Source organism: Felis catus, chromosome D3, assembly GCF_018350175.1.
Source record: "Felis catus isolate Fca126 chromosome D3, F.catus_Fca126_mat1.0, whole genome shotgun sequence".
Classification (NCBI taxonomy): Eukaryota; Metazoa; Chordata; class Mammalia; order Carnivora; family Felidae; genus Felis; species Felis catus.
Window position 1 is genome coordinate 28,607,392 of NC_058379.1, and position 25,220 is coordinate 28,632,611.

The 25,220-nt window shown below is 51.5% G+C and overlaps 3 protein-coding genes across 16 annotated transcripts in view; 2 read left to right on the forward strand and 1 right to left on the reverse strand.

Annotated features, from left to right (window-relative positions):
• Positions 1–18,088, forward strand: part of DGCR2 (DiGeorge syndrome critical region gene 2) — a 98,406-nt gene extending 80,318 nt beyond the window's left edge. For 4 of the 7 annotated variants that reach the window (XM_045042015.1, XM_023241680.2, XM_045042013.1 and 1 more), the window contains 4 exons: positions 6,600–6,803; positions 12,197–12,349; positions 13,315–13,551; positions 15,119–18,088. In XM_045042015.1, the coding sequence (XP_044897950.1) occupies positions 6,600–6,803; positions 12,197–12,349; positions 13,315–13,551; positions 15,119–15,375 (851 nt within the window). In that variant the 3' untranslated portion in view covers positions 15,376–18,088. Of the gene's footprint in view, positions 1–6,599; positions 6,804–11,699; positions 11,796–12,196; positions 12,350–13,314; positions 13,552–15,118 lie in introns of all 7 variants that reach the window. The other 3 variants (XM_045042014.1, XM_045042012.1, XM_023241677.2) reach the window with 1 other exon arrangement.
• A 143-nt stretch (positions 18,089–18,231) lies between these two features.
• Positions 18,232–22,497, forward strand: CA15 (carbonic anhydrase 15). 8 transcript variants are annotated; one of them, XM_019814908.3, is made up of 8 exons: positions 18,232–19,505; positions 19,723–19,776; positions 20,418–20,588; positions 21,091–21,251; positions 21,334–21,426; positions 21,791–21,869; positions 21,977–22,143; positions 22,235–22,497. In XM_019814908.3, exons 1-8 carry the CDS (start codon positions 19,439–19,441, stop codon positions 22,481–22,483), a joined length of 1,041 nt encoding a protein of 346 aa, XP_019670467.3. In that variant the 5' UTR covers positions 18,232–19,438; the 3' UTR covers positions 22,484–22,497. The 8 variants fall into 8 exon arrangements, with proteins under 8 accessions (XP_019670467.3, XP_019670472.3, XP_019670468.3 ...); XM_019814913.3 differs by having other exon boundaries at positions 22,242–22,497; XM_019814909.3 differs by having other exon boundaries at positions 21,803–21,869.
• A 272-nt stretch (positions 22,498–22,769) lies between these two features.
• Positions 22,770–24,600, reverse strand: LOC123381329 (protein FAM246B-like). Its single transcript, XM_045042016.1, has one exon. It carries the CDS (start codon positions 24,486–24,488, stop codon positions 23,778–23,780), a length of 711 nt encoding a protein of 236 aa, XP_044897951.1. The 5' UTR covers positions 24,489–24,600; the 3' UTR covers positions 22,770–23,777.
• Between the last annotated feature and the right edge of the window lie 620 nt (positions 24,601–25,220).

A 25,220-nucleotide genomic window follows, 5' to 3' on the forward strand; every position in this document is an offset into this window, starting at 1 on the left:
TTTATAGTAATAATCCCTGTTTCATTCTTGCTCTTGGTAATCTGTGTTTCTCCCATTTTGATTTTGTCAGTCTTGAGAGGTTTATCGATTTGGTTGATTTTCTTAAAGAAGCAGCTTTTTGATTCATTGATTTTTCTCTTTTTTCAATTTCACTTGATTATTGCTCTTTATTATTTCCTTCTGTTTGCTTTCTTTTTCTAGTTCATCTTGTACTCTCTTGACTCAAACTTTTTCCAAAGAGCCTTAAGGACCTAGGCACTAGTTATGCTCATGACTTTCATGCCCTTTCAGTGAACAGAGCTAAGACGTGTGTGTGTGTGTGTGTGTGTGTGTGTGTGTATTTTGGATGTAGATCTTTGATACTAATTTAGTTGTTTTAATGATTATGGACATACTCAAGTTTTCTGGCTCTTTTTGAGTCAATTTGGTAAGTCCTATTTATCTATGGCATTGCCTATATGTCTACATTTTCTAATTCATTTTTGTACATATAATTCTCTCTGCATTCTCTTAAGATTTTTGAAACATTCATGTTTATTATTATGACCTTTTTATTCCTTTTGTTTTTTTAATGTTTATTTTTGAGACAGAAAAAGACAGAGTATGAGTAGGAGGGGCAGAGAGAGAGGGAGACACAGAATCTGAAGAAGGCTCCACGCTCTGAGCTGTCAGCACAGAGACCAACGTGGGGCTCAAACTCACCGCGAGATCATGACCTGAGCCTGAATCAGACGCTTAACTGACTGAGCCACCAGGCTCCCCTGGTTCCTAATATTTATGCTTTCCTCCTTTTTCGTTGATTAGTCTTAGGGAAGATTTGACTCTTTGATTCATCTTTGTAAATAACCAGCTTTGGATAGTAACTGATTGTCATTGTTGTGTATGTGTTTTCTGTGCTATTGTTTTCTGCTGTTAATTTCTATCCTTTTACTTTTGTTAAGTTTACCCTTTTCTTTTTCCATCTTCTGGAGTTAGATCCTTATCTCCTTAATTTTTAGTTTTTTCCAACATAAGGCATTTAAAGTTTAGTTTCCCTGTATGCAAAGTTTTCCCTTAAATGCAAGTTTCATGAATTTGTACACATGTATAACCACTTCCCAAATCAAGATGTGGAATATTCCCAACCTCCAGAAGATGCTTCCTATCCCTAACTAGTCAGTATATTTCTCCTTTCCAGGAAGTCATTCCCATGTTCTTTTGTTAGAATTTTTGTTACTGTTCCATATGTGCTTAAACTCTTGGATTGTTCAGGTCTGTTTTGGTTGCATGATACGCCAATTGTTAAAAAGAGATATATTTTGAATCTCTCACTGTGGATGTGGATTTATCCCTTCTTCCCTGATGATTCTCTAATTTTAGCTTTATTTGTCTTGAGATCATGTTACTGGGGGCATAAGTATTCATAATTATTATATCTTTTTGATGAATTGAACCTTTTTATCATGATGTTAACAATCCCTTTTTATCCATAGTAGTTTTTGTTAGCTTTGCTTAAAGTCTTACTTCTTTTCTAGTGGTAGCTACAAAATGGTGTTAAGAGGCTTAATAGATAGCCAGACTAAATCCAGATTTGGCTTTGGGCAATTTCTTGAGCTCTGTCCTTGGGTTCCACATTAGGAACCAGGGGGTAGTAGAGCACCCACCTCACTGTGTTGTTGGGAGAGATCGTTAGCATATGCTCAGTGCAAAGAATAGTCCTTGGCATAGAGAAAGCTCTCAATATATATGAACTATTTTTATTATTACATAATATTTTTGTGCTAGCTTCCTTTTAATATGTCTTTTTGTACTCTTTTAATTAAGTCTTCAAGTTGATTTTAGCACCTTGTTCTGTGCTCTTTACCCAGAATTTTGCTTGTTTTTTAAAATCTTTTACTGACTCATATGAGATTAATCAACTTTTCTCTAGTCTCTTTTTTTCTTATACTGGTTCAGAAATTATATCTGCCTTTCCTGTTAGTGGTTATCCTTACATTTTTAAAGGGCATAATTGATTTGTTTTTTAAATCTAAAGACAGTGCCTCTAACTTCCACCTGGTTAATACAAAGACTTTATATTGCTTTAGCTCTAGTTGTTCCCCAGCTTCAAGTATGGGTATACATGTTGTCTGTTACTTTCATTTTACTTTGTTTTACATTTCTTTTATTTTTTTTTATGCTTATTTTTGAGAGAGAGAGAGAGAGAGAGAGAGAGAGAGAGGAAGAGAGAGAGAGAATCCCAAGCAGGCTTGGCACTGTCAGCATAGAGCCAGAAATGGGGCTTGATCCCATGAACCATGAGATCATGACCTGATCTGAAGTCAAGAGTCAGATGCTTGAGGCCCCTGGGTGGCTCAGTCTGTTTAGTGTCTGACTCTTGATCTCGCCTCAGAACCATGATCTCATGGTTCATGAGGTGGAGCCCCCCCCACTGGCCTCTGCGCTAACAGCATGGAGCCTGCTTGGGATTCTCTCTCCTCCTCTCTCTCTGCCCTTCCCCTGCTTACATGTGTAAGCTCTCCCTCTTCCTCTCTCAAAATAAATAAACTTTAAAAAAAGAGGGGCGCTTGGGTGGCTCAGTCAGTTAAGCGTCTGACTTCAGCTCAGGTCATGGTCTCGCGGTCTGTAGGTTTGAGCCCCGCATTGGGCTCTGGGCTTACAACTCAGAGCCCGGAGCCTGCTTCTGATTCTTCTTCTGATTCTCTCTGCCCCTCCCCTGCTTGCTCTCTTTTTCTCTCTCTCAGAAATAAACAAACATAAAAAAAAAAGAGAAAAGAGTTGGACGCTTAACCAACTGAGCCACCCAGGCACCCCTGTTTCAACACTTCTTAAATGAATCACTTGTTTTATGAAGTTAGCATTTATATATATATTTGCTTATATGTTTATCAGTTTCTTATTTATTATTTCCTCTTGCACCCCACTTCTTTCTGCGTTTGGCTTTGTATCTCTCAAATGTATTCTTCAGCAGCTCTTTGAGAAGAGGTTGTGTTGTTAGTGTTACACTCTGTTACTCTCTGTGTGAAAAGTCTGTAATTTTTGCCTCCAATCCTGAATGTTAGTTTATCTGGGTATAGATTTGTAGGTTAACAGTTACTTTTTCTCAAAACTTTGGAGATGTTATTTTATTGTTTCTGCCTGTCCTTGTTCTGAACTGTTGTATACCTTTCCTTGGTTTTCCTTGTAGGTGCATTATAAATTTTAAAACTTATTACTTGCTATGAGCACCCCATCCAGGTGGCCAGGGGCCCCAGTGTAATAAGGTTGGCCTCTGCCATAAGTTCCCATTCTTGTTCCTTCCCTGTCTGTGACCTAGTGACGTTTCAAATGCCCCAGTGAAATCCCCTCCTGCTTTTACTTGTGTTCTCTGCCCTGACCCCCAGTAAAGCTCTTGCTGTGGGTCCTCGCTCCTTCTCTGCTCCCCACCCACTTGGTTGAGCAGCACCCTTGGTGCTCTTCCTGTGTGATCCCTCTTGGCATGCAAGGACTCTGTCGGTTCAGGACCTATGAGTATAATACTCTTTGTTTTCCTGTGCCTCCCTTGTCGCTTCTCTTGTGGCCACACCTGACTGGCCTACCTAAAGGAACACAGAACAGTAGGTAATCTTCATCTCTCTTGTTGCTTTTGAGAGTTTCTCTTTGTTGATACACTGAGATTTCATCACACTGTTACTGATTTATTTTTATTTGTCCTTTTAGGATCCCTGGGGATTTATGTGTTTGATTAATTATGGAAAGATCTTCAGCCATCATTTTTTTTAACATCTTTATCGAGATAAAATTCACACACAGTGAAACCTTGGTTTGCAAGCATAATTTGTTCCAGAAACATGCTCATAATCCAAAGCACTGTATATCAAATTTCCCCATAAGAAATCATGGAAACTCAGGTGATTTGTTCTGCAACCCAAAAATATTCATATAAAAATTATTACAATACTATAATATAGTACAGAATAATAAAACACAGAATATAAAGAAAAATAAATTAACCTACACTTACCTTTGAAAACTTTCATGGCTGGTGTGAGGGAGACAGGATAGAGGAGGGTTATCATGTAAGATAACTTTCATTATCACTAACGGAATCGCTGTTATCTGTTGCCTCAATGGAATCTTTTTCTGCATGGGGGCCATTGCATATGTTCGCACAGATGTTGACTACAGAACAGTATTAATAAACTCTTGTCATATACTGTATTTAATGTAACTGGCAATAAGGCAGGAGAAGAAAGGGTCTGTATCTGCAGGCAGCCTGACCTACCTAGAATGAAGCAAGGCATTCCTAAGCGTATTCTTGTATGGAAAAGCAAAGGACTGTCCATAGGTGCTTTGAAGTGACAAAAAATACAGTAGTGCCAGTGTGGGCACCTTCCAACGTTCTGAAAAATCACCGATTACTGCAAACACGATAGCCTGAGACCGAGCGTCTGAGCATAGGATATGATCACCCACAATCCTGCAGGGAGAGAAAGAGATAGAAGAACCATTGACTCTTTTTGTGATCATGTGACATTCAGTATCGTATTGCAAGTTATCATTTGTTTATCAAGTTAAAATTTATTAGAAATGTTTGCTAGTCTTGTGGAACACTCGCAAAACAAGTTACTCTCAATCCAAGATTCTATACCTTACAAATCCCCCATTTAAAGTATACCATTCAGCACTTTAGTTTATTCACAGGTAAGTGCAACTATAACCACTAATTCCATGTACGTGTACATATGCATTTTGCCATATATATTTTATTCATATCGATGTAAGGTTCATTTCAGTGATATGTGAAATGTTACCTCTGTATAACTCCATTTCCTTTCCCTTTTTCTATAGTAATACTATTACATACATTAGGTCTGTTAGTGTTACAAACCAACAATATGTGGTTATTAATTATCACCTCCAGTCATTGTATTAGCCCACAGCAGCTTTGCTTCCACACACCTCCTTTGGGCTTTATTGGCAAACACGTACATTACATTTCTATATGTTAGAAGCCCAATACAACATTATATAAAGACAGTATTTTATAGAATTGCCTTTTCAGTCAGTTAAGAGGAAAAAAATACTCATTTATATTGTCTTTCATAATTACATAATTATCTTTTCTGGTGTTTTTTGTTGTTGTTGTTGTTTTTTTTTTTTTTTTTTTTTTTTTTGTATGGACTCAAATTCTTCTCTGAGGGTCACTTGCTTTTAGCCTGAAGAACTTCCCTTAGGGGGGGTTAAAAAAATGGCTTCCTTTGGTATTTCTTGTAAGGTGAGTGTGAAAGCAACAAATTTCTCGGGTCTTGTCTCTCTGGGGAAAGTCTTTATTTTGCTGTCAAGTTTGGAAAGCTGGGTTTGCTGGATATGGGATTCTTAGTTGACGGTTTTTTCTTTGAGCACCATTGTTATGTTACCCACTGCCTTCTTGCCTCTGTTCTTTCTGCTGAGAAGTCAGCTGTTAGTCTTCTGAGGGTCCTCTTATCAGTAACAAGTCATTTCTGGTTTGCTGTTTTTAAGGTTTTCACCTTTTCTCCAGCTTTAGCACTTTTACTATGATGTGTTGGATGTGTTTAGGTTTTGTGCATTTATCCAACTTGGAGTTTGTTATGCTTCCTACATATATAGGTTTTGTTTTTCAATGAATTCGTCAGGTTTTCAGCCCTTACTTCTTCAGATATTTCTTCTTTTTCCACTCTCTTCTCTTTCTGGTACTTGAGTTTTGTCTGTGATGGTGCACTTGATGGTGTCCTGCATTTCTCTGAAAGCTGCTCATTTTTCTTCATTCTTTTTCTCTTCTAGCAGAGAACAATTCTACGTGAGTTTCTTGCCCTGAAAATTTCTGACCACATGAGTTATGTAGATTTCTGACCACATGAGTTATGTAGCCAGTCTTAAAGTGAGGCACAGACCCCTGGTTGTGGGATTTCTGATGAGTTTTTCTAGACATCTCTATTCCATTTAGACACTGAAACAGACTTCTTATGTCCCTTTGCTTTTCACCGAGCATGTATCTTTTGGAGAACTGCCCCTGCCTCATCACTCATCCCTTCCCCCAGGCATCTGTTGTGTCTGCTTGCTGACTTTGGCAGAAAAAGTCTGACTTCTCAACTCCCTCTTGTCTCTGGCCATGGCTGTTTCTCTTTCTCTAGCCCCAGGTCAGCTCTGCATACAGTTCAATGTGTCTGTCTTAGGACTGGTGAAATGTCTTCACAAGCAGAACTAGCAGCTTCTCGGGAGACTCATTTGAGACACATTCTCAAATGTGTCACAAAATGGTTAATAGACATGGCAGCTGCATCTTAAAGTTGAGGAAACCTCTAAGTAAACTGCTTAGGCAAACACTTAAAAGCAAACCCTTCTCCATGGGCTTTTCCCCGGAATCTAGCACTCTTCTCTCTCGTAGCTGTCTGGGCTCATGGCCAGGTGTGCTTTGTCCTAATAGTGAGCTGTAGTGACCTTTCTCAGATAGCCACTCCCTGCGGCCATGGGGCAGACTCACACACTCCAGCACTGGGAGGGCTCCCAGGTTGATCTTGCCAACTCCTCTGTTGTCATCTGCCCCCCAGGTGGAGAGAGTCAGGGCTCCTGCTGATAATGCATATGTAATAGGCATGTGTGTGTTTGGTTTGTTGCAGGTCAAACATGTGTTGACATCAAGGACAATGTGGTGGATGAAGGGTTCTATTTCACCCCCAAAGGAGACGACCCATGCCTGAGCTGCACCTGCCACGGTGGGGAGCCTGAGATGTGTGTGGCTGCCCTCTGTGAGAGGCCCCAGGGCTGCCAGCAGTACCGCAAGGACCCCAAGGAGTGCTGCAAGTTCATGTGCCTGGACCCAGGTGAGACTGATGGTGGGTCACGAGTCAGCCTCCCTGTTCCAAGCTGGAGCCTACATGTATTTTTGCTTTCTCAATGGTGGGGACTTATGAGAGCTCATGGCACATGGCATAGCATCAGTGGCAGCATTTGTTCACAGAGCTGGCCAATTACTCTTGTGGGCATGTATGTGTCATATGACCCAGCTTCCTCTAACTGCCACCTCTCAAGTTGGCTCATGTCAGCTCTCAGGTAATAGGTATTGTGCACCAGTGAACTTTGACTTGAGTATGAGTGTCTGTTCATGAATCAGTTGTAAATGATAGCTTCAGACCTGGCCTGTCTTTCTCAAGGCTTATGTCCCTACTTGAGCTCTTTCTTGGCTATGGTGATCTGGAGGATAATGACACTTTTTATTGCTTATAGTCCTCGATTTTTACTGTTAAAATCTTCAAGAAAAAGATTAAATATTATCCTCAATTTCAAGAGAAAACTCCTTTCTACCAGGTGGTGCTTTGTGGTTAGACACTCTGTAGGCATGTGGTCTCTGGATAACCCTCTTCCTTCCTTTTCCACGTACACACACACACTAAAGAGCAACAACAGATAGCAACGTAATCTGTAGGACCATGAGTGGGCATCACACTCCATACAGCATGCTGGATTGTTCTCCACACCAGTGCAGTTGGCATCTCTATAAATTCATGATCTTAAGAGAAATGTAAATCAAAAGCATGAATTTGTTTTTTATCTTGGCTGCTGCAATATGAGAGAGCAGGGACTTGTGGCTGTTCCTGAGCTTGTGGACCCTGTAGATGAACAGCTTGGGCAGGGCAGGGAGGCCATCTCCAACGTCCAGGGCCCCTGTGAAGGAGATACCGTTTGCCTAGTGCTGGTGCAACAGCTAGAGTTAGCCCGTGAGGGCCACAACAACAAGAGCTCTCCTTGAGTAGAGAGCTGTCAATGTCCTGCATGCCAGGAAGGCTTCTGGGGAGAGGGCAAAGTAATGTCAGCGGTATCTGAGATTTAGCCAAATGGGGCACTCTGGCACACGTCCCAAACGTGCAGTCAGATATGGAGCCATCAGGGAACATGGAGTTCAGTGAAAGTATACTTGGGCCTCCCTATCCCACATGGTAGATGCTACCTCTTGTGTAGGATGAATTCCTATGGGATTCTGACAAGCACCTAGTCATTGTTTACCAGGTCTGTGTCCTGGCCACATCACTCTGAGCCTCCAACTCACTTATTTTCCACATGAGTCAAACTCTGGCTTTCACAAGTCACATCACCTGGACTTCTCATTCCATTTCTTAGGAGTCTACCAGTGTTGCCTTACCTCTCCATCCAAGCTTTGTAAGAATGATTAGATATATATAAGGCCTGTAGAGCCTAACCAACACTGAGGACTTCTCAGCAGAGCAGGGCTTTCAGGGCCTCTGGATGAGACCATAGCTGCTGTAGGCCATTCTCCTGTGCTGCCAGAGCAGCTTATCCAGGGCCTCTCCTTGCCTCTTGCTTCAGCCTTACTTTTGCAGGCTCCTGACTGCTTCCCAGGTTGGAGCATTTTCTCCTGGGAAATGCCTGTATTCCAAAAAGGACAGAGACACTGCCACCCAAACTGGGGACTTTGGGAAAGTATCCCCTTCAATAAGGTAAGGATATCTGCTCTTATTCTGTTTAGGGTTGTTCAAGAGGTCAAGGGCAATGCCGAAAATGAAGTGGTATCCAGACCAGAAGAGAAAAGTGAAATAATCTTTTTTAGTAGATGACATGATTGTCTGCATAGGAAATCCCAGAGGATCTACAGGAAAGATACCAAAACTAATAAGTGTCTTTAGCAGGGTCTCCAGATACAAGGTCAATATATAAAACTACATTGTTTTTATATATACTGCCTATGAACAGTTGGAAATGGAAATTTCTAAGAAAAGTACCATTTACAGTAGTACCAAAACCATGAAATCCTTGGTATAATCCCTACCAATATGTGCAGTCTGTATGCTACAAATCATAAAATACTGATGAAAGAAATCAAAGGTGTAAATAAAAGGAGAGGTGTACCATGTTCATGGATCATAAGACTCAATATCGTTATACAGTTAATTCCCCCAAATTATCTATGGATACAGTGCAGTCCCAACCAAAATTCCAGCAGACTTTTGGCAGACATTGACAGACTGATTCTAAAATTTATGTAGAATGGCAGAGGAATTAGAATAGCCAAAACAGTTTTTAATAAGTTAGAGGATTCATGGTACCTGATGTAAAACTTAGTGTACAGTCCTGGTAAACAAAACATTGCAGAATTATCAAGAGATATATAGATCAGTGGACTCTAGAATAGAGTCTAGAAATAGTCCCACACTTATATGGTCAACTGATATTTGACAACGGTACAAAAACAATTAAATAGAGAAAGGATAATCTTTCAACAAATGGTGCTGGAAAATTTTACATCCATATGCAAATATACACACACATATATACACATACATATCTTTAACTACACATTCTACTATGTATAAAAATTAACTTAAGGGACACCTGGGTGGCTCAGTCAGTTAAGCATCTGACTCTTAATTTCGGCTCAGGTCATGATCGTGGTTCATGGGATCAAGCCCCACATCGGGCTCTGTGCTGACAGTACAGAGCCTGCTTGGGATTCTGTCTCTCCTTCTCTCTCTGCCCCTCCCCTGCTCTCCCATTCTCTCTCTCTCTGTCTCTCTCTCTCTCTCTCTCTCTCTCTGTCTCTCTTTCTAAATAAATAACCTTAAATTAAAAAAAATTTTTAATTGACTCAAAATTCAGAAACTTCTAGAAGAAAATATAGGCTCTAAAAAAATAAAGTCTGTTAAAAGAAAACAAAAATCTTTGTGACCTTGGGATAGGCAACATTTATAGCTGACATCAAAAGCATGATCCAAAAAAGAAAAATTGATAAATTGGACTTCATCAAAATTGAAAACTTCTGCTTTTGAAAGTTGCTTAAGGAAATGAAAAGATGAGCCACCAGCAGAGAAAAAATATTTGCAAAACACAAGTCAGAGTCTTCTATTCAGAGTATATAAAGACTCTACAAACCCCAATAATAAGAAACCACCCTATTAAAAAGTGGGGAGGGGTGCCTGGGTGGCTCAATTGAGCATCCGACTCTTGATTTCAGCTCAGGTCATGGTCTCTCTCACAGTTTGTGGGTTCAAGCCCCACATTGGGCTCTGCACTGACAGTGTGGAGCCTGCTTGGGATTCTGTCTCTGCCTTTCTCTCTGCCCCACCCCCTCTTGCACCTAGACATGCTCTCTCTCTTTCTCAAAATAAATAAATAAACTTTTTTTTTAAAAAGTGGGGAGAAGATTTAATACGACACTTCACCAAAGAAGACACATGATGGCAGCCAAACAGCTGAAAAGATGTTCAACTGGTCACTAGGGAAACAAATTGAATGCACTTGGGCCACCACACCTAATGGAAGATGAAAATAACAGAATTGCCAGCTCTGAGGGTGGCTGAGGCACAGAGCAACTGGTGCTCTCCATTCCCGTCCTGCACTGGTGCCCTGGGGAAGCCTGGGGTCACAAGGCTCCCAAGAGGTGAGACGAGGTGCCCAGCAGAGCAGCTGCCAGGAGCAGAGCCCACGTTAGAATCCAGGGCATTGGCCTCTGATTCCTGCTGAGCTTCTGTTTCACCTCCCATCTCTGACGGAGATTTGAAACCATTAACCATGTAACCAAGCTCAGTGAAATGGTTAAGTTCCTGATCACTGAAGTTCTTCATGCACAGACTGGGCAGCTGCGTGAAAAGGACCTGGGATGGCTCAAGCATCAGACCAAGGGCCAGGCCAGGTGAACTTCAGGGCACCTTCAGTTGCAACAGCATCTTCCCCAGCAAGACATGTCCTCTGGGGCCCAAGGGTTAACTAAGGACCAGTAGCCTGGAAGACAGAACACAGCCCCGTCTGGTACTGTCCAGAGCCCCATGGAGGGACCAGTTGTGGCGAGTCCCCAGGGATCTTTGACTTCTGACCCTAGAACAGTGCTGTCTTTGTGTCTGACTGCAGGTGACTTTCTTCTAGGAGATGCTTCCTCCTTCCTGGTAATCATCATGGAGGAATGGTCAGGGACCTTGACTGTGTCCTTGGGTTTATTTTAGAAGTGATTAAGAGTCATTGCAAAGGGGCTGCTCCTTTAGGTGCTCCCTTGGGATCTCTGAGCTGACCACCAATTAATAGACATGTCAGTAGCCCCCCTGGGCTGACAGACTTCCTCCCACAGACAGAGACAAAATGTTCCCTTGAGTCTGGAAGAGGATCAGAGGCACCAAAAAAAGCAGCTAATTGGTGAGAGAATGTATCATTTCCACATATTTACTTCCCAAGTGTTGTCAGCAATAAATGCAGCTTTGAGGGAAGCTTTCTGGCTCCCGTGGGAGGAGGGCAAGTGTGAGCTCTGACCATCTGCATTGGTATGGATTGATACGATAGTCCTTGGCCCTTACACCCACACAGAGTCCTGCTTCCAGTGGCTATAGGTCGCTTCCTCGCTGTGCCTGCCCCCCCCCCCCTGCACTGAAGCCTCCCTGGCCTTCCCTCTGGGTTTGTGGAGGCAGGTGTTCCTGGGACCACTTCCTGGTTCTGCTCTTCTGTGACTTGGTGTGAGTGGCTCATCTCATCTAGGTAGGAGCCTCTGGAGATGTCCGTCACACTGTAGGCACTCAGCCAGTGCAAGTTCTCTTCCCTCACCCCTCATCCCATGATCACCATCTGTGCACAGCAGCTCCATAGCAAGCACCTAACCAGCACCGGTGTGCGCCAGGGTAAGGCAGGGTGGAACTGTCAACATTTGGGGCCGAGTGCTGTGATGTGGGGCTTTCTTGTGCATAGCAGGATGTTGAGCAGCATCCCTGGCCTCTACCCACTAGATGCCAGTAGTGCCTCCACCCCTCAAGTGGTTGATGATGACCAAAAGAGTCTCCAGGCATTGCCAAATGTTCCCTGGAAGTTGCAGAGTCGCCCAGGTGAGCATCCCTGGTCTAGAGTCCAGTGGCTCGGTCGTATCTGCCTGATTTTGTACTATATGGTTGGGGACACAGGGGCCCATAACACAGCACCCGCCAGCTTTTAGGCAGAAGGGGCGCATTGCCTGGCACTTAGGAGTGCTAGACTGGAAGGTAAAACATCTTTCCTGGCCCATGATTTGCTTCTCTCCTTTGATGTAACCACAGTATTCTTGACTTTCAGCTGTTTTCATTTTTCCCATCTCTCCTAAGACGTCAAGTGCAGGGAATCAGGAAGCAAGTTGCCTTTTCCACATAGATGCCTGGTGGTGGAGGGCTGTGGCCTTCCCGTAGCACTAAGCACTGGGGATCAGGCTCTCCTTTTCTGAGAACAGCCGATTTCTTTCCTCTCCTTGTAACAGATGGCAACAGCCTGTTTGACTCCATGGCCAGTGGGATGCGTCTGATCGTTAGCTGCATCTCCTCCTTCCTCATCCTGTCGCTTCTGCTTTTCATGGTCCACCGGCTTCGCCAGAGGCGCCGGGAGCGCATTGAGTCCCTGATTGGAGCAAACTGTGAGTGTGCTTGGCTCTACCTATAATAGCCACAGCGGGGGCCCTGCTCTGGGCTGTGTCCTCTTTAGGGTGAGAGGGTACTGGAAGTAGGAAGGGGGGGCAAGGGAACAGGCAAGAGGGTGTAGATGATAGGGGTGCCCTGGTGGGGTGTCCCTGTCCCACCCACTCACCTGCTCCTGGGCTGAGTGCACACCTGGGAAACTAGAGGAGCTGTCCTTGGGACCCAAAATCAGGCCGTGGATGTGTGGAGGGAGGGGTGTGCCCTCAGTGCCAGCTGCCCCCAGGCTCCCCGGCCCTCCAGACCTTGAAACAGGACAGGCAGCTGCTGCTGTATGTTTAGATAGTTGATGTTACCTTTTCTGACGGCCTGGACCATGAGCGGGGCCACCTGCCGTGGGCAGAGAGGGCAGAGCAGCAGACGCCCGTGAATGTCAGGCAACTTAGAGTGTGACTTGGCCCTCCTCAGCCCAAGTTCACTGCAGCAAGAGAGTTCTCTGCTGTGGCCTGTGCCCTCCATAGGGCTGCTGGAATCACCTTGTGTCAGTGAGCAAGCTGTGCTCCCTAGCGCCCAGTCCCCAGTCTGTGTGGGGAGCAGTGGGATGGGTACAGACCCTCCGGGGAGGGCCCCACATCAAGGTGGTAGGAATACAAAGGGACTGTGCCAGCTGCAGTTGGGGGCCTCACAGCACAGCCCTTCCACAGACCCTCAGTTTTCACCTAGTCATCTACAAAGACACTCAAGCTGGAGAGGTGTGGTGAGGACTGGGCGGTGCAAGTGGCAGGATGTCATGATGGGTTGCACATGGGTGAGGGGCAGGGACTTTCTGAAGGAGGGGGGGTCCGCATCAGAGCTTCAGGGCTCTCATGTGGGCAGCTGGGCACACAAGTGTGACAGTCGGGATGTCAGATGCTGTGGGCCTCTGGGGTGACTCAGCTGTTGCCCGTCTCTCCCTGCTGTTGCTCAGTGCACCACTTCAACCTCGGCCGGAGGATCCCCGGCTTTGATTATGGCCCAGATGGGTTCGGCACCGGCCTCACGCCCCTACACCTTTCTGACGATGGAGAAGGCGGCACGTTCCACTTCCACGACCCTCCTCCTCCCTACACCGCATACAAGTACCCAGACATCGACCAGCCTGATGATCCACCGCCGCCCTATGAGGCCTCCATTAACCCCGACAGCGTGTTCTACGACCCTGCAGGTGCTTCCCTCCCAGGGACAGGGAGCAGCACATCACTGGCCATCCTCTGTTTGCAGCCAGAGGCTCACTGCTCCTCCTCCCCAGTACACAGGACCCTGAACCTCCACTTCTTCCTTGGCCTTCTGCTTCTTTTTGACTTTCCATTTAAGGTGGAACCACCTGTTGGTGGGCAGGCTCTTCCCAGGGTTGTACATGCAGATGACCGTGGGCAGTGGCCATGCTGTCCCTTGCCTTCCTCCCATGAACACCTGTTAGCAAGCAGCCCTTGGGGCACACTCAGCTGGGCAGTATGGAGAGATGGGGAGCCGGGTGTTGCGGTTGTGGGGTAGGACTGGCCCAGGTCTTCCAGGTGCCTGCCCAGAGCCAACTGCTGGGTCACAAAGACACATGTGCATATGTGGTAATTGTTAGAGATGCCTTTGTGACATTCCTTCCTGTCTGTGAAATGGGAAGAAAGCACTGGTTCTGTGATGTTGGCCTTACTGCTTAAATCTTTTGTCCATCTGCTCCTGTGGAAGATCATTCCTCACAGGTCTGTGTAGCACAGAGGGAATGCCAGTTTCCTCACCATTGCCCAGCTTGTTCCTGTCCCTGATGTGCAGCTCAGGTGTCCCATCCCGTTTGCCTACATGTTAATACCCTCTAACATGCACACAACCCCCTGCAGTATGACAGCAGGCAGTGCCCCACTCCTTGCACTGCTTGCCTGGCTCCTTGCACACCCACACAGCACAGCAGAATGTGTGTCGTGGGGCCAGCGCCGCTGTGTTTTTGGGCCTGTTTGCTAGTACTGCTTCTCTGTGGTGTGCAGGCAAGACCTGGATTTGACCCCTGCACACACAGTTTGTCTCAGTCTGCCGTCCAGGGGGTCGGGGTAGAACAGGCTCCTGCCAGGGATGCTGCTGGAGGGCAGCGGGTCCCAGATGGCTGCATGGAGCAGGCTGTGAGGGAGCAGTTGCTCCCTGGGGCAGGTAACAGGGCTGCTGAGGCTGGGGGGGGGGGGGAGCCAGCCAGGAAACAGGGGCCCCCATGCCTTGAGCTTTTGGAGAAAGCCGGAATAAGGAGCAGGCACGCTGAAAGGAATGGGCTGCCACAGAGCCTCCCTCAAACCAGAGATTTCTACAGACCCCGGTAAGGTTTGTGGAGCTGTCTGCTCTGGTCCTGTCTTCTACATTCTCATCCCCATATTCCAGCCACAGCACCTTTTCTGGGGGCTGTGTCCCCTGTTCCGCCTGCCCACATCCGGCCCAGTAACTCCTTTGTGTCACGTGAGCCCTGCTTCAACCTCCAACAAGTCTGAGAGGACTTTCCCTCTCCCCCAACTTTGTTCTGCGGGCTCTGTCAAAGCCTGTCCCTCCATATCACATTGCCATGGCTTGCTCACGACTGTACCCCTGCGCCTTGCACCGGGCCAGGTGGCAAAAGTGGGGGGTGAGCACAGCTTCCCCCTCCTCCCGCCACCACGGGAGCATTCAGGCAGGAGAAGTAGCCCCTGGTTCTGTGCAGCCCACCGTCTTCTCCCGTGCCAGGCCTGCCATCCTGCTGACTCCCTTTTGTCTCCCTGCAGACGACGATGCCTTTGAGCCAGCAGAGGCCAGGCCACCAACCCCAGGAGATGGTGGCGGTGAAGGTGCATCACCCCGGCGCCTGGAGCACCCTGTGCCTGCCACAGGGGCCTCTCTGGCAGACCTGGAAGACTCAGCCGACAGCAGCAGTGCCCTGCTTGTGCCCCCTGACCCTACCCAGAGTGGGAGCACCCCAGCGACAGAGGCGCTGCCAGGGGGCGGCCGCCACAGCCGCAGTTCCCTCAATACCGTGGTGTAGAGGATGGCCCAGCCCACGGCCCCAATGGGCAGAGAGCACCTTTTTGCTGACAAGAAAACACTGATCCCTGTGGGAGATTTGAGGGGCCCCCAAGTGAGTCTGGACCCAGCTGCACTGCTGCACACCCGCTGACGGCGTGCATGTACGAGTAGAGACCACACCGACCTCCCGAGGGAGCAAACACCTGCACCGAGTCTCCTTGAGGGCTCCAAAAACATGCTTAGCTTTGGGTCCCTGTCTTTTTCTTTCCAAATGGCAGAAGAATGACGAAGTTTGTTCAGACCACACGTTTCAGAAGTAGGGAACAAAGAAGGCACTGTGGGCACGGGTGGGAGTCAGACCACACCTGGCTTTGGTGGGCCTGCTCGCTGCAGCATGCCGTCCAGAGGAGCCTGCCAGCCAGCCACTGAGCCCTGGGGCTGCCACGTGTACCTCGCTAGCCACTGTTCAGGAGGAGCACTTCCAGGCACTACTGTGTGTGTGGACTGTCAGTATAGTCTGGGTGGTTGGTCTGCCTCAGGGTAGATGCCCTTGGAGGTTACTATAGTGGCCGCTCTGAGGATACCCCCCAGCCCAGCCATGAACATCAAGGGTGACCCTACCCTGGGTTGGGGGCTGGCCTGGGCCTCTGGTGCCCAAGACCCTCAGATGGAGTCTTGGAAGGAAGTTGAACTCTCCACTCTGTCTTTCAAGCTGGGTCTCTGTGAAGCCCGGTTCTGTGCCAGGGGGCCCTGGCCCTACCCTGTCATTTTTCTCCCCAGCATTGCTGTGCATGGCTCCCTCAAGAGGCAACCCTGGAGCTGGGCCAAGGCCCCTAGCCACGCATGAGTGTCCTGGCCCTGGATCCTCCTTTGGGGGTTGGGGGCTAAGCCAGCCAGTCCGCTACCCTCTGGAGCCCCCCACTCCTATTGAATTTGCTCGTGGGTCTGGTCTGCCCCCCCACCCTATCTTGTTTGTGCCATAAAGGGTTGTTTCTTTGGGGGGAGGGGTGGCTGAAATTAATGCCCTGGGCTGTGTCCATCTCCTGAAAGTCCACTTGCACACCACCACCACTGAGCCGAGTGCCCAGTGGCCGCATGCCACCTTCCCATCCTCAGCAGCTCGGGGTGCTGGGTTCCCTGCCCAGGGGCCTTTTGACCAAGAGACCCTGTTGCCTGCTCCTGGGCAGTGGTCTTGTCTCCTGACACGGGGCTTTTAGCATTTCTGAGGTTTGGAGATTAAGCGGGTTCTGTGCGATTTTTAGCACATCCATATCTTTTCTACGTTGAATGTCTGGATCTTTTCTTTCTGTGTGTACGCGTGTGTCTGTGTGTGTGTGTACATCTGTGTCCAAGTTTTGCAGGTGGTGGCAGTATGCCAGAATTCGGCCTTGGGGCCCCAGTTTCCCAGGCCAGCCATGGCATCTTTGGCGGCACTGAGGTGTGGCCAGGTCTGCACCTCTGCCCCTTGGCTGAGAGCATGGAGCCCTGCTCCTGGTCCCCCTTGTAGCTCTTCCAGACCAGCATGCAGTGACAGGAGGGTTGACTAGAAGTGGGTGTTTCTGTGGTGCTTTGTGGTGACAGACCTCGGTGGCACAGTCCAGTCCTAGGCATGTTCTCACACTCTCCCATTGGAAACCCATTGTGTTCTTCCAGTATGGAATGAGATTTTTGAGTTTCCCCACAGAACTGTCATCCCTTGAGCCGGCCAGAGGTGTGAATTTTGAACTGCCTGTCTAGGCTCGCAGGATCCAGCGTGCTGGAGGCAGGACTCAGGCGGGCTGCATGCCAAACAGGCCTGAGCTCCCCTTGCCATAGGGCTGATCCTTCAAGAATACACCCTGGGCACGTGTGCCCCACGTTGGCTGCTGAAGACAAAGCAGGAAGTGTGTTGTGCCTCCAGCGTGCTGGGCTCAGGGGAGCCGAGGTCTAGAGCAGCAGCCACAGGTCTTACTGGTGCCAGGTGAGTGTCCTGAGCGTGTCTGCTTTGGAGTGACTATCCCAGCGGAGCACATAGGGGCCTGACTTCAACAGCCGAGAGTCCTTCACAGCTCCCCTCTCTCTGGCCCAGACCTCAGAACCATGTGTTGAGGACAAGGCAGTTGGCACAAGATGTCTGGGACTGGGGAGCTCCCTTTGGGGACCGAAGGACTACTGGGGCCAATCAGGCATGCAGGAGGCATTGAGGAGGTGGCCTGAAGTATGGTGGGCCCGCTTCTGGACTGGCCAGGGTTCTGTCCCAGCACCAGGGTGCTCAGCCCACTGGGGTCCTTGGGCTCTACAGAGGCCTGCATGCCATGTGTGCAGGAGCTGGTGCCTAGGAGTGAGCTCTGCTGGAGGGCGGTTGTGAGGGGAACAAGGTGGGGGAGCCGGGGTCTGCCTGGCTGCCCTTGGCCTCCTGTCCAATTGCCGCCCTTTGTTAAGTTCTAACTGCTCCAGGGTCTGATGAAGAATCCCAAGGCCAACCCGAGCTGAGACTCTTGTGCTCCTGTGATTGACTGGGCTCCCAGAGGTACAGGCCAGGCTCTTGGGAGGGGCCTCTTCCCCCAGGACCCGACTTACCTGGTGGAGGAAGGAGTCGATACTGTACATTGTCTCAATGCCTGTTTTTTATGTTCTCCTTTCACTAAGGGTTTTAGTTTGGGTTTATTTTTGGTTGGGTTGGCACTAATCCTTTTCTTAAGATGCTGTGAGAACCATTTCATCCAAATGCCAAATAAATTTGTGTTCTGGAAGAGGCGTGGTCAATCTTTGGTGTGACCTAAGTTGCGATGGAAGACTCCAGCCAGGGTGGCTGAGATAGGTGGATGGAGGAGTTGGGGCATCTAGGTGAGCCAGGCTGGGGTGCAGGGCTCCAAGATGCCCCACTGACCAGGGTCCTTTCAATAATCTCCCAGTCTGTGATGGAGGAACAAAAGGGTGTCCAGGGGACTCAACCTCAGGTGGGTCCTTGTGCTTACCTTCCTAACCCAGCGTCCTGGCAGTCAGCTCCAGCCTGGGCAGGGGGATCCTGGGGGCCTGACAGGCGAGGGGCCAGGGTTAAAAAAGGAACAGGGAGTCCCTTGGTGTGGATAGGAGCTTCGAGGACAGCATCCCTCATTTCTGAACATACCTGCTAGGGTGGTGGTGGGGGTCCTGGGTGCCGTCAGCACTGCTGACAGCGCCCCTTCCCCAAAGTGGGGAGAGCCTGACCCTCTGGGGATTGGAGAAAGATACCCCCCCACCCAGCCCACCCCATCTCCCTTCACATCACTGGCCCAATTATGCTCACATCCACAGGCACACACATGCTGGGTAAAGAGCTTTCCAGTGTTGCTTTCTCTCCCAGCTACACCAAGAGGCTGCAAAATCAGCTCCACTTGCCAGGAGAATGAATTGAGGGGCTGAGGCTCAGGCCACAGCCTGGAGTCAGAGCCTCAGGAGCTGTTGGGGAAGCCTGAAGTGTCGCCACCAGGCTGGTGCGGGGCAGAGTGGGAGAGCTGTGGCTTCCCAAAGACCTGTTGGTGGAGTAATCCCCCAAAGGAGGGCCTTTTCCCAGGTGTGCGGGGCGGCGTGGGGGGGGGGGGGGGAGACACCTATACAAGAGAGCCTATGGTCTTTGGGAGGTCCCAGGCCCACAACAGAAGGGAAATACACCCTCCCCACCCCAGCCTCAAAAGTCAAGGGCACTGGGATTCAAAGCGCCCTCCCCTTTCATTTCCATCCTTACTTGGTGGCCTTGGCATGTCACTCCTGGCCCCCAGCCTGTTTCCTCCTCTTTAAGTGGGCATAATAGCACCTCCCCCCAATTAATTGGGGGAGTCTGTTTAAAGTGTTTTGCTCCGGTAAATGCCAGCAACTGTTGCTGGAACACAGCCGCGGCCCTGGGATCAGAGCATGTGCCTGGTGATCTCAGACCTCTGTCTTCTCTGCTGGTGGCCCTGCCTGGACACCGCCCCCTCTGACCCTCTCTGCAGTGGCCTGCCAGAGAGCCCACAAGACTTAGCCACGCCCCTAAGCCCACCCCACTAATAAACAGCTGCCTAGCCTGCCCCACAGTTCTCTGGCACTTTCCAGTCCTCTGGAGTCACAGTGGCTGCTGCACCATGCGGTCTCCAGGCTTTGCACTCGCCTTCCTCACCGTGCCACTGGTGGTGCGCGGGGACTCAGAGGGTGAGCACCTGGACCCTGCCCATCTCGAATTCTACCCTTCTCGAATCTACCCTCCCTTGTAGCTCCCCCTTCTCCCTGTAAAGCTCTGCCACTGGGGGGTTTCTTTGGGGGAGGAGATGTTGGGGTCTTAGGAGAGGAGGAGCCCCATTCTTGCATGGAGCTCAGAGAGAGCCCAGATTGCTGTCCCTCATCTCAGTTCCCTGTCCACTGTCTGCAGGCACCTGGTGCTACGACTCCCAGGACCCAAAGTGTGGTGAGGACAGAGTGTCATGTGAGGCTATATGGTATCAGTCTTTGTCCTGTGGCCACTAGACAGTCTGATGCTAGCATGAACCAAAAGCAGTGTGCATGCCAAGTTTCTCTGGTTTCTGCAGGTTTGTGTCTGGAGTCCTGGGCCACAGTGGCTGTCTGGGTACCAGGCAGCATGCGTGTGACGCCCCCCCCCCCCATGCCTGTGTGTCTGTGTTTGTTGCTGATGTGATCTCCAGTCCTGGCATGTGTGCCAAGCTGTTCATATAAGTGGGGACTATAAGGCTGTCAGCATGGTCAGCCCATGTGTGAGTAAGTGATACATGTCCCCAGTGTGGGTGTGTCTGTCATGCCAGGAGACCCTTCCATCCCCATTCCCTGTGTGGCACTCTAGCTGCAGGTGATTGTGTGTCAGAGTATGGCCCAGACCAGGTGGTGCCTACCTATGTGAGAGTGTTACAAACACTATGGCCAGGCTAGGTCGGGGTACGTGTGGCAGTTGTGACCTGTCCAGGTGTGTGGGTGAGCAGGAAGGAGCTTCCTGAGGCTGGGTGATTCTCTAGGTATGTGCAGGAGGGAGGGAGAGAGGCACTGCCTTCCCCTGTGTATCCCCAAGTTGTCCCCCGAGCCCCCCCCCACATATCCCTGACCTTGTTCCCTCAGGCCCCACCCACTGGAAGGAGATGGCCCCTGCCTGTGGGGGCCCAGCCCAGTCCCCCATCAACATTGACCTTCACTTGGTTCAGCGGGACCCCACCCTGGGACCCTTCATCTTACAGGGCTACAACACAGCACCTCCAGGCCCGTGGACCCTGGAGAATGATGGCCATACAGGTCAGTACCCTACGGCCAGGATCCCCACAGACACAAGCTGAAACCCACCTTGGAGTGAGAACTACCCCCCAACACACCCATAAGGATCAAAATCTCCACAAAGAGCACAGTAACATCCATACTCGCTGGTAGACACCCCCAACAGGGGTCATGAACCCCCACATACAGGTGTCAGGATCCCCCTAACAATAGCAATCAGCCATTGCCCCTGAGGACCAGAAGTCGGGACATTCCCAGAAGTCAGAGCCCCTCACAGCACCTCGGAAGTCATCACAGCCCCCCAGTATCACACACAGCTGTGGTGGGTCAAAACTCCCACCACAGGAGGGCCACCCTCTTCTCCCCCTCATTGCAGGGTAGGTTTTTTCCACTGCCATCTGCTGACCAAGCCCGGCCAGGGAGCAGACTAGCCCAAAGGGGCCCTGTGCTGGCACTCTGTGCCCTAACAGCACAAGGGCAAGCGGGTGGAGGGAAAGAGTGTCATGTGCTCCTTTACCCCCAGTGCTGCTCCACATAGATGCTGGCCCACAGAGCCACCTGGAGATTCGGGGAGCCGGGCTGCCACTGCCTGCCTACCGCGCACTGCAGCTGCACTTCCACTGGGGGGGCCCTGGTCGAGCAGGTTCAGAGCACAGCCTGGATGGGCAGCGCCGCCCCATGGAGGTGGGCTTGGGTAGGGGGTAGGGTGGTAGGTGTGCCCTGTGGAAGGAGCAGCTGGTACCTCTCACGGTCTGTGCCTCTCCAGATGCACGTGGTCCACATGAACACGAGGTACCAGAGCATGGGGGAAGCTCGAGGTCACCCCGATGGGCTGGCTGTGCTGGCGGTGCTGTTAGTGGTGAGGGAGAAGTTGTGCAACTCCTGGCAGTGAGGGAGGGACAGAGGAGTTCTGTGACTCCTTGTGCTTCCCAGAAAGGGGGGCTGCAAAGGGAGCAGAGTGGGCCTGTAGAGTTTTGGTGGGGCTGTTGGGGGAGTCTGTACGGTTTATAGGATTTAAAGGGTTCTGTGGGAGGATGGGGCGAAGGAGAGGTACCGGGTCTGCAGGGTCAGTGGGGAGGGAGGGTGACCCTTCCCCCAGCAGATCTCCAAGCTGCCCCCACTGGGAGCCTACCCCCATCCCACTTACAGTCTCCTCTAGACCTCTCCCCACCTCAGATTTCCCCTTTGGAGACCCACCCACTCAGAGCCCTTCTCACTTGGAGCCCCCTCCCCAGGAGCAGGACACTGACAACGCCAACTTCTCCGTCCTGGTATCCAGCCTGAAGAACGTGTCTGAGCGCGGTGAGGAGCCACGGGGTCGCACCCGGGGCACGGGGTTAGCTGGGGGCCAGGGGGGCGGCTGGGCACAAGGAGGCCGATTGCAATCCCACCTCCCCTCCCCGGACCAGGAGTCTCTGTGAATCTGGCCTCCACCTTCCCGCTGGCCTCGCTGCTGCCGGGCGCCTCAGGCCTCTCGCGCTACTACCGCTACTCGGGGTCGCTAACCACGCCTGGCTGCCAGCCTGCGGTTGTCTGGACTGTCTTCGAGGACGCGGTACCCATCGGGCGCTCACAGGTGGGGCCCCCACCCTTTCCACTGGGCAGCTCTGCCCTCTTCCCTCCCTCCCGCAGCCCCGGCCCACGTCTTAACCTGTCTCTGCTCCGAGCCCTCAGGTGGCCCAGTTCCAGACCATGCTCCAGGCTGGGCTCCCCGGCTCGCACCCTGCACCGCTCACCGAGAACTTCCGCCCGCAGCAGCCTCTCGGGGGTCGCAGGGTCTCGGCCTCTCCAGGTGCCTCCATCCGCGCAGCAGCCTCGGCGCCCGCCCCAACCCTAGCCCGTGTGCACGCGGCTCTGCTGGGCCTGTGGCTCTGGCAGAGCCCCTAGGAACCAGATTCGACCCCTTCCCGCAATAAACGATACAGAGTGACCTTGGCCTCACATATTTTGCGGGGGTGGGGTGGGAATACACTACCTCTCCCACGGAGGCGAGATTCCTGCCCGAATTCCACTGAGGCCTCAGTGTGCCTGCCATACAACAGGGGACCCCTGAGCGACCCTCCCCCACCCCATCACAGCCAGTCCCATACCTGTATCCAGAACACACACACCTCCCCAGTTCCCTCTGATTCCCCATTTCCAAGGAGAAAAACTAGCAGGGCTTGGAAACGCCACCTGTTAAAGTCTAATACTACACTTTATTTAAAAAAAAAAAAAAAAAGCTGGCTGACCCCAGGACACTGTGTGCTATTAAATGATGACTTCAACTGACGTTTCCGAAGCCAGGAGGTGAGAAGCTACCGGTTCCAGGCTCTGCTGCAGGCTGTGCTAGGTGGGGTGGGTCCTGGTGACAAGGACAGCTAGTGAAGGGCTCTCTGTGCAAGGTGAAACCACTCCCCGATGACACTGGGAAGTTAGGCTATGGAACCTGAGTGTAGGGTGACACTTTCTGGAGAGACAGTGGTGTCCAGGTGTCTGCCTGTGGTGAGGCTAAGTGAAAGGTTAAGTGTCCTTGGTGTCACTGTCCATAACGAAGCTAAGAGTCCCAAGAATATTGACTAGATGCCACTGTGCCCAGGCAATGTTGTCCAGTAAGAGTTTGGGTCTGTCAGCAGAGTGAAGCTGGCCAGGGACTAGCTGTGGTCCAGTTGATGCCCTGCAGACTGCGGTTGTATATCCAGGCGGCATTGCCCTGGGTGAGTCTGTGTCCAGGTAACAATGTCCCAGCAGCCCACATGTCCCTAACATCTATTGAGTAGTGTGTGGGTCACACACTATATCAGTGTCTGGAGGCCCAGCCTCCAGCCCAAGACCCTTAATACAAAACAAATACAAACAAAAACCTGTAACACCCTCCCCTAAGAAAGACCCTTGGGCTCTCCCGGAGGCTCTCTGGGAGGCTGCCACATCCCTGGCCCAGACCCTTCTGCAGCTCTAAGGCCAGAAAGGTATCCACCCCTCTTCCAGCCCCCGACTCAGTCTCCAGCGAAGATCACTGGCTGCGCGGAGGCTCTCCGCACTCCCCAGACGTGACCCCCGGCAGTCCTCAGCTTTGGCGCGTCCCGCCACCCACACCCTAATGCTGGAGCGCTAGCAGGCGGCTTCTGAGGACCCTTCTCCATCTACAAGGGTGGTGTATCTGTCCATATAAATAGATAGGAGGAGGGCACTTCCTGCACCTGGTCGCGGCTACCCTCGGCAGGGCAGCCCTCAATCCCCGCCGCTCTGCGGGGCCCCTGGCGGCAGCGGCGTCTTCTTGAAGTTCTTCCGGGCCAGGGCCCGGTTCGCGCTGCCGTCGGCAGGGCCGTCCGGTGCGTCGTCGGCGTGCCTCGCGACCGTGGCCAGGGCGTTCATGGTGCCCAGCGCTCGCAGCAGGGTCGGGCCGCGGGGCGCGGCGCGGGGGACTGCGCGGGGCTCCCGGCGGGCGGACCGCGGCGGGGGCGGCAGCAGTGCGCGCAGGGCGTCCAGCTCGGCACGCAGCTCCGCACGCAGCGCCTCGAGCCCCGCGCCCAGCTCCGCGCGCACTGCCGCCAGGCCCTCCTGAAGCCGCCGCTCGCTCACCTCCAGGACGCCCGCCGGGTAGGTGGCCCCGCCGCGCGGCTCCCCGCACACAGAGCACACCGAGCCGCTGCTGCGCGCGTCCGCTCGCTCCCCTGCCCCCGGCGCCCGCGCCTCCCCCGCCGCAGCCCCTGCCCGCTCCACCAGCCGCAGCAGCCGGGGTGCGTCGGCCCGCGCCGCCGCCTCGGCCCGGATCTGGCCCCGCAGGCGAGCCAGGCGGCCCGGGGCGCGGGCTTCTTCAGGGCCTGGCCCGTTGGGCTGCGGCCCGTTGTCCCGCCGGCGGCCAGCGGCCCGTCGCAGCGCCTCGCTCGCGCCGTACACACTGCGCGCCTGGGCCCACGGGCGCCCGGGTTCCACCGCCATCCGTGCCGCAGCCGCCACCGCCACCGGCGCTGGGCCTGGCCGGGAGCTCCAGCCCGCAGCCTAGCGACCGCTGGGGCCCCGGCGACGCTCCGTGGAGAGGGCCCCCGGGATGGCTGTGGGAATGACTGAGGTCTCGTGGGGGTGGGGGTGGGGGGCGGGCAATCTGGCCTGGGCCCGGGGAACTCCGACAGGGGAGAGGGGGTGGTAGATGGAGCGCCAGGGAACGCGGGGGTGTGGGCAATTGCAGGCAGCCTTGAGTGTGCTAGACCTGCTCAGGGGGACTGTGCTGTCGGTGGGTCCCAGCGTGGGTCGAGGAGCTTGGACCGGCTTTTGGGCAGGAGGTGACAGGACGTGGAATGAAGGCTGCAGAAGCCTAGGCGCCCACACCAGAGTCAGGAAACAGGCTCACACCATGTACTCCAAACTACTGTCCTGATCACAGTCAGGGGAAGGCAGGTGTGGTTATGGACCCACCTGTCCCCAGTCCTCCTCTCTGGCTAGGGCCACCACCTCCATACTATAGTTCAGGCCCCCCACCCCCACCCCCCACAGCTGCAGGAATTCATCCTCCTCACAGGTACCTCCATTCAAGCCCTTCCTGGTCTGGGTATCTCCCTGCTGAGCCCCAGTCCTCAGGAAGCCACTGGATGACCTGGCCCACCCCACACTATTCTGGCCATGTCTTCTTTTACCTGCTCTAATCCAACAACCTCCACCCCTCTGGGCCTTTGC